The sequence below is a fragment of the Phyllobates terribilis genome, unplaced genomic scaffold (assembly GCF_046119375.1).
Source record: "Phyllobates terribilis strain yellow unplaced genomic scaffold, ASM4611937v1 Scaffold_264__1_contigs__length_2628131, whole genome shotgun sequence".
NCBI lineage: Eukaryota > Metazoa > Chordata > Amphibia > Anura > Dendrobatidae > Phyllobates > Phyllobates terribilis.
In genome coordinates, this window is record NW_027363024.1 from 714542 (window position 1) to 723410 (window position 8869).

The 8869-nt window shown below is 42.9% G+C and overlaps 1 protein-coding gene across 1 annotated transcript; it reads left to right on the forward strand.

The window, feature by feature from the left end:
* Positions 1 to 454: 454 nt before the first annotated feature.
* On the forward strand, positions 455 to 7046 carry LOC141219329 (dynein axonemal heavy chain 12-like). The gene is made up of 10 exons (XM_073666094.1): positions 455 to 636; positions 736 to 916; positions 1462 to 1602; positions 2115 to 2198; positions 3662 to 3850; positions 3941 to 4060; positions 5049 to 5238; positions 5601 to 5752; positions 6207 to 6345; positions 6887 to 7046. Exons 1-7 carry the CDS (start codon positions 455 to 457, stop codon positions 5208 to 5210), a joined length of 1059 nt encoding a protein of 352 aa, XP_073522195.1. The 3' UTR covers positions 5211 to 5238; positions 5601 to 5752; positions 6207 to 6345; positions 6887 to 7046.
* The last annotated feature ends 1823 nt before the right edge of the window (positions 7047 to 8869 follow it).

Below are 8869 nucleotides of genomic sequence, written 5' to 3' on the forward strand. Positions count from 1 at the left end.
GGATCGACTAGTGCTCACCCCCCCCTTCCCTATCCAGGGCCAAACGCTAAGGAAATACAGGGATAGGTTCCTGTACGGCAATTGGTGAGGAACCAATATAGAGTCGGTAGGGGAGACAGGGTGATTGCAGATCAGCCTAGGAGGTCTCCATTTCCCCCTTTCCCTAGTGTCGGGGCTCCCTTCCCCTCATCCCTTTGTGTCGCACTTTGTCTTTCCTACACTGTGTGTGACATCAGGTCAGTAGTGGGCACTGAATGAGACCCCTGAGAGCCACCTTATTTCTTCCTGCCCCCCGGCTCTTCTTCAGATTAGCCGGCCTGGCATGATGTTATGGTTGCAGCATGATGTACACCAGGCCATATAATCAGAAGAGGAGCCGGGGATGCCGGCAGCTAAGAGGCGGCTCTCAGGGGTCCCGTCCAGCGGCCACAGAATACTGATCTGGGTCCTGAAAATGTATTCTCCCACCTCTAATTGGATCCACTGTAAACAGACTGATGGAATATTTTACCTTCCTTTTGCTCAGGATTTCCTTGAATGCGCACAGGAGAGCTGTGCTGGACACAACATCCAGCCCGAGAAGGTCTTCCTGGAGGACATGATCCAGACGTATGAGATGATGATTGTCAGACACGGGTAAGCTGGAACTACAGAAGTCCATGGGACGGGGGATTTATTCTTCGCGGTTTCCATTTTATACAATGGACCATGCTGCGTTTTGTTTATCCCGTGCAGTTTTATGTTGGTTGGAGAGCCGTTCTCTGGAAAAACGAAGGTCCTCCACGTCCTCGCTGATACGCTGTCTCTTATGAATGAGCGAGGGTGCGAAGAAGAAAAAGTGATTTACCGGACAGTGAACCCTAAAGCCATCACCATGGGGCAGCTGTTCGGGCAGTTTGATCCAGTGTCACATGAGGTTCGTCTATGATTGGAATTATTGTTTATAATACTAATATCTTTGCTGAAAATGGGAAAATCTCCCCTTTTATGGCTTATGGACATGGTAGAAGGGGTTCCTTCAGAGACATAGACCCCAGCCATACATTGCCGGGCAATCATTTTATTATTGCTTACCCCCTGTTTGCACAAAAATTGGAAACTGTTTTATTTTCCCCATCAGACATGGAAGCAACAAATTGTATTATTTATGTCAGAAATTAGCATAAATTTGCATACTTCCAGCCACATTCTGAATAGACTGTGTCTGGCCTCACTCAATACACTTGCTTTGAGTGAGGTCATGCACTTCTAGTTGGCATGTGACCGCGTATATGCAAATCACTTACTTGCGGTCTCTCCCGGTGCCGCCACGTTCACTTCAATAGGGGCCACGTGTAGTCAATACATGTGCATCATCAATATCATAATCCCAGGCATTCCCTTTAATAATCCGTTCAATTGTGGGATTGTACTGGATTTTATGGGAAGAGCAATTTTATTGATGCCTCTCTTCATTTGCAGTGGACCGATGGGATAGTCGCTAATACTTTCCGGGAGTTTGCGTTATCTGAGACCCCGGAAAGAAAATGGGTTATCTTTGATGGACCTATTGATACGCTAGGGATAGAAAGTATGAACACCGTCCTAGATGATAATAAAAAGGTAACTCTCTATTTTACTTTGTGAAAACTTTTTTTTTTTTATTTATATCCTTTTCTGTTTTCATCACCATGTAGCATAACAAAAAGTGATACAAAAAGTTATCCTCCATGTATATCTACAGCCATGATGGAGAATAGAAAACATTAGATTTTATGGCATCTTTATATATCTTTAATTAGCAGTAAATTGCAAAAACTGTTTGTATTTCCTAACACTATCCGACAATATCCATTCATGAAGATGGAAATAAGCCTTTAGTAGAGGACTTATGTATTGTATGTGGAGAGAGACGCTTTAAAAGATATTCATTGCAGGATCATCTTCCAATTATAAATCAGCTACTAGATTTTTGCACTTTTTTCAGATATTAATTTGTGCACATAATGATTGTACTTTCTCCACTAAAGCTTACAATGATCCTTTATGAGGTTACTGATCAGACTCTGTGGATTAAGTTATTATTCATTTGTTCAACATTTAATATTGTTTTAAATATGTCCTGTTATTTTTAGCGTTGCTTGATGAGTGGGGAGATCATTCAGATGTCACCTCAGATGAGTCTGATTTTTGAAACAATGGACCTTTCCCAGGCGTCGGTAGGTTTTCACTCATCCTATAAGAGAGGAGTTCCCATATACTTGTACATCGGGGGATCTAATGCTAACTAATCAGATTTAGTTATAGGGTTGACTTTTAGAGGTATTCTCATCTTTTAAAGCATATCCACAAAATGGCCATAATTGTCTGATAGATGAGGGTCTCTCCTCTGGCACCCACCCAAACTTTTCTCGAATATGAGGCCCCATCTTGTGCCGCTGTGAAAGGAGAGTTTGGCAGCACGAGCAACTCTTCCATTCACCGATTTGGAAGTCCTACATACACAGTCATCAGGGGTGTAATGATCGCGGTTGCAGAGGTCACGACTGGGCCTGTGCAGGTGAGGGGCCCGCCGACATCAGCGCAAACTTCAACTGCATGTGCACCCCCGAACGCACATTCAGACGAAGTGTATTGAGGCGCAGAGACCCGTTGGGTCTGTGCACGACAATGCACGCTGCCGGCCAATCAGAAGCCAGCAGCTGATGTCGGCGTGCACGTGACTGAGGGTGCATGACAGTGACATCATATGCTCCCGAAGCTTGCACTCTGAAGTCAGATGCTGGCTTCAGAAGAGGATGGCGCACAGCGGGGGAGCGGAGGAAAAGAGAGCAGAATCATTTATTTTTTTTCTATGCATTAAAGTACAACGGCAGAATGGGGGACATATACCAGGATGGGGGATATATATACTAGGATGGGGATATATATATATACCAGGATGGGGAATATATATACTAGGATGGGGGATATATATACCAGGATGGGGGATATATATACTAGGATGGGGGATATATATACCAGAATGGGGGAAAAATATACCAGGATGGGGGATATATGTATCAAGGTGGGGCCCAGGATAAGGGACATATATACCAGGATGGGGGATATATATATCAAGGTGGGGCCCAGGATAAGGGACATGTACACTAGGATGGGGGATATATATACCAGGATGGGGCCAGAACAGGGGACATATATATCAGGAAGGAGCCCAATATGGGGGATATTACTACATAATGGGGTAGGAGGTGCAACACGTATGTCCTTATAGGATTTAGAACACTACAAGGGCCCATACATCTGACCAACATGCAGGGGGTCCAAATGTTGCAATGGGGGCCCATCGGACTCTAGTTACGCTACTGACAGTCATCTCTACATTCACTTTAGTCGCTATAATTAAAGGGATTGTCAGTCCCTTTCATTCTGGTGCTACTACAACAATCATCTAAATGGTGGGGATCCAGTTCCTGACACCAGCACTGAATGTAGGGAAAATGTAATGTTACATAGCTTCTACTCAAATAAATGGATGTCTATGTAATCTATGGATGATGGAAACGTCAGGACACTTGGAAACGACTTTGTAGACTGTTTTTCATCCACCCAGCGAGATAATTAGATAACTGGATGGGCTTGTGTCTTAGGGCAACCCTACTTAGTATATCTCTCTCTCCAGCCCGCCACTGTTAGCCGCTGCGGTATGATTTATCTGGAACCCCAACAACTGGGCTGGGCGCCCCTGGTGAGGTCCTGGCTCAGCACCCTTCCCGATGCACTGAAGACTAAGGACCACCTCGCTCTTCTAGAGGAACTCTTTAAGTGGCTCGTCCAACCTTCCCTTCGATTCCTCCGAAAGCAGTGCAAGGTGGACGCCATGTGTCCTCTCAATTGTAGGAGCATTGCGCAAGTTTGTAGTCTAGATTTACCCTCAGTGTCCTAATGTCTTTCCTCATAGGATCTGGTGACAACCAGCAATGGCAATGTGGTAATATCACTCACACCATTATTGGAGATGCTGATTTTTGATGTGGTGAGAGAGGATCCGAATAATAAGAACATTCGTATCTGGATCCTGGTAAGTGGAAGATCTGCCGATCCCATACACAGTGTGGCTGATCCACCTGCAGGTATAGACAGTGCTTTCCTATGCTCCTGGAAAACGGGGGAAATAATTCCAAGTGGAGAGAAATTGTGAAAATATCACAATTCTGACATTATCTTTTGGGAATTGTTTTTACGGTGTACATTGTGTGGTAAAATTACTTAGCAATATGATTCACTCCTCAGTACGATTACACCGATACCAAACATGTCCAGTTTTTTTATTAGATTGGTAGTGAAAAAAAAAAATTAGAGGTTTGGGAAAAAACATTTTTTTGGGTTGTGTCACCATTTTCCGAGACCCGTGACGTTTTCATTTTTTAGTCGATGGAGCTGTTTGAGAGCTTATTTTTTGTGGTACGAGACAATGTTTTTGTTGATACCATATTGCGATAGATATTACATTTTTATCGCTTCTTACAGCATTTTTTGTGATACTGCATCAACCAGAAAAACATAATTTTGTCGTTCTTGATTTTTTTTCTCGTTACGCCGTTTACTGATCGGGTTAATTATTTTTATATTTTGATAGATTGGACTTTTCTGAATGCGGCGATACCACATATGTGTATTTTTTGTAAAACTTATTTTCTCTGTTTTTACTGGGGGAAAAAACCCATTTCAAGTTTTATGGGGTTTTTTTTGTTTTTTTTCATACTTTTTAAAACATTTTTTGTAACTTTTCTCTGTATTTATTAGCCCCCTTAGGGAACTTAAAGCTGCGATCGTCTGATCGCTTGTGCTATATACAGCAATGCTACACCATTGCTGCATATAGCAAAAATCACGGTCTCCTTTGAAGCCCGGCCACGTCATCCGCGATTGTTAGAGGCAGGTTCCTGACGTCTGCTGAGAATTGCATGTCAATAGTACCTTTAGAAATATATTTACTTAGAAAATTGGTGACGTGTTCAATACTTATTTCGCCCGCTGTATATTGTATCCCTTTTCTTCTCTTTTAGGCCAGTTTTGCTTTCTCCCTGGTTTGGTCCATTGGCGGCTGTTGTGACACCGACAGCCGAGTGAAGTTTGATGCTTTTTTTCAAAGAAATTGTCACAGGAAAGATCGATCAGAGCCCTTTCCTGTCCTCCGTGGGGAAATGGGAATGTCCTTTGGACGATAAAGGCCTGGTCTATGACTACATGTACGAGGTAAAGGGATTTCTTCATGGAAATCAAGCCTAATGCTCAGCAACTTATAACTTTGGCCTTTGGGTTATTATCTTAGGTCTCTTAGGACATGTTCACACTGTGTTTATGCCGTATATCTATGACTCTGCCAGAGGTTCTGATTGAATCCCCGAAAAACTGAATTCAGAAGGAGACATGGAGTCCAATGACCTAAGTGGATTCCGTCAGATCCTCTGGCAAAGTAATAGACATGCTGCATAAACGCAGTGTGAACAGGACCTAAATGTCAAACTTATGTAATGTGTCAGTGCTCTCTTATCCCTACATCAAATGTGTCCGAATATGGTTTATCAAAGTTGTAACTACTTTTTTTTTCTTTGAAGTTAAAAGGCCGAGGGCGCTGGGTTCACTGGAATGAGTTTATTAAAGGCACAGCCACGTGGGACAAAAGCACCAAAATCCAAGATATCATTGTGCCAACTATGGATACTGTCAGATACACCTTCCTCATGGATATGTGCATCAAAAACACCAAGTAAGAGTAACAAAATGACTCTTATTAGGAAACCTTGTTGACAATTATCCATTTTGCCATCACAATTACTTATTGTATGGGAAAACCATTCGGATAGTGGAGTCGAATTAGGAAACCCTATTGGTCTATACACAGAAAACTGGCCGCCATTCACACCTGTCTGTTTTATGTCTGTACTAAACACAGTTTGTATAAATGAAAATAGTTTGCTAGTTACTTAAGGACGGGAAACACATATCACGATGGACGGACGGGCCGCGGGACCCCTGACCTGAAATTGACAGCCTCATAGACATCCATGAGGCTGGCGAGTTTGGGTCCGGAGATCTTGGTCCGTACATGGATGGTGTTTATCGGACATATGAATTCGGGCCTAAATTAGTAGTTTTATTCTCAACACTGTAAAATGTTTGATTTTATGGTTGTCCTACAAACTACTTTCCTTTTTTCGCAGACCACTCTTATTTGTGGGACTGACGGGGACAGGGAAATCTATTTACGTCAAAGACAAACTGATGAACAATCTGGACAAAGAAAAATTCTTTCCCTTCTTCATCAACTTTTCTGCTCGCACCAGTGCCAATCAGATTCAGGTTTGTCTTCTTTTTATCACCCTGCCTTCTGACAAATGAAAGAGGTTGCTTCATTAGGATATATAGATGTCATTGGGGGGGATACGCCACTTAGGACCCTCTGCTATGAGCCACAGAGGAGACCCACAAACAACAGAGGTCTCTCTCGCAGACCCTGAAGATCTGTGTATTAGATGGTCAGACATACATTTAAATGGGTTGATGGACCCATGTGTGTCTTAAAACAAAAAAAATACCCTGTCGCTTCTCCACGCTGCCGCCTGTGTCCCCATCGGTCTCTTCACTTCCTTTTCGACCAGGAGATGTCAATGAAGCCAACCAGTGTCAGATGATCGCCTGCAGTGGTGACTTTCTTTCTGAGCCAGAAAAGAGAGCTAGAAGACTAGTTCTTCTAGGTCGAATGAAACATCAATTCTGCAGCCAATCAATAGCCGCTGATTTGGCTGCAGCGGTCATGTGATGTTTTCTACCTGAAAATGAGACACCGCAGTAGTGGTCAACCTATTGAATCTTCCGACACATAGTTTGCATCTTATTCTAGAATATCATCATGGACAGACTGGACAAAAGACGGAAAGGCGTGTACGACCTCAGATGGGGAAGAAATGCGTCATATTTGTGGATGATATGAACATGCCGGCATTAGAAAAATATGGAGCACAGCCACCTATCGAGCTCCTGCAGCAGTTATTAGACCACGGGAATTGGTAATATTCGCAAAAAAAATTAGTTTTTTATTTGTAAGTTATTTTCTTTTATCTTTTCCACTATACGTATATATGCAGCGTGTGTATGTATGTATATATATATATACAGTACAGACCAAAAGTTTGGACACCCCTTCTCATTTAAAGATTTTTCTGTATTTTCATGACTATGAAAATTGTACATTCACACTGAAGGCATCAAAACTATGAATTAACACATGTGGAATTATATACTTAACAAAAAAGTGTGAAACAACTGAAAATATGTCTTATATTCTAGGTTCTTCAAAGTAGCCACCTTTTGGTTTGATGACTGCTTTGCACACTCTTGGCATTCTCTTTAGTCACCGGAAATGGTCTTCCAACAATCTTGAAGGAGTTCCCAGAGATGCTTAGCACTTGTTGGCCCTTTTGCCTTCACTCTGTGGTCCAGCTCACGCCAAACCATCTCGATTGAGTTCAGGTCTGGTGACTGTGGAGGCCGGGTCAACTGGTGTAGCACCCCATCACTCTCTTTCTTGGTCAAATAGCCCTTACAAAGCCTGGAGGTGTGTTTGGGGTCATTGTCCTGTTGAAAAATAAATGATGGTCCAACTAAACGCAAACCAGATGGAATAGCATGCCACTGCAAGATGCTGTGGTAGCCATGCTGGTTCAGTATGCCTTCCATTTTGAATAAATCCACAACAGTGTCAGCAGCAAAGCACCCCCACACCATCACACCTCCTCCTCCATGCTTCACGGTGGGAACCAGGCATGTAGAGTCCATCCGTTCACCTTTTCTGCGTCGCACAAAGACACGGTGGTTGGAACCAAAGATCTAAAATTTGGACTCATCAGACCAAAGCACAGATTTCCACTGGTCTAGTGTCCATTCCTTGTGTTCTTTAGCCCAAACAAGTCTCTTCTTCTTGTTGCCTGTCCTTAGCAGTGGTTTCCTAGCAGCTATCTTACCATGAAGGCCTGCTGCACAAAGTCTCCTCTTAACTGTTGTTGTAGAGATGTGTCTGCTGCTAGAACTCTGTGTGGCATTGACCTGGTCTCTAATCTGAGCTGCTGTTAACCTGCGATTTCTGAGGCTGGTGACTCGGATAAACTTATCCTCAGAAGCAGAGGTGACTCTTGGTCTTCCTTTACTGGGGCGGTCCTCATGTGACCCAGTTACTTTGTAGCGCTTGATGGTTTTTGCAACTGTACTTGGGGACACTTTCAAAGTTTTCCCAATTTTTCGGACTGACTGACCTTCATTTCTTAAAGTAATGATGGCCACTCGTTTTTCTTTACTTAGCTGCTTTTTTCTTGCCATAATACAAATTCTAACAGTCTATTCAGTAGGACTATCAGCTGTGTATCCACCTGACTTCTGCACAACACAACTGATGGTCCCAACCCCATTTATAAGGCAAGAAATCCCACTTATTAAACCTGACAGGGCACATCTGTGAAGTGAAAACCATTTCCGGTGACTACCTCTTGAAGCTCATCAAGAGAATGCCAAGAGTGTGCAAAGCAGGTTTGTTTTCTTGTTTTATTTTCTCAAAGACAGAATCAAGACTTTCTTTGAAATGATCTTTCACCACATCTTTCAATAGTTTGTATAGCCAGGATCGGTCCTGGTCGTCGACTAAGCGGTCATAAAACACCTGCAGAACTTCATGGACAAAGTCGCACCATGACACGTTTATTTTTCGTTGACTCTTTCTTGATCAGTAAGCATCCCTGCACCACTCGAGAGAAATCCTGCAGATTAAATGTATAATGGAATTTAGCCGGGGTGGGTAATAGGTTCTCCATGGCTTTCTTGTACACCTAGAATT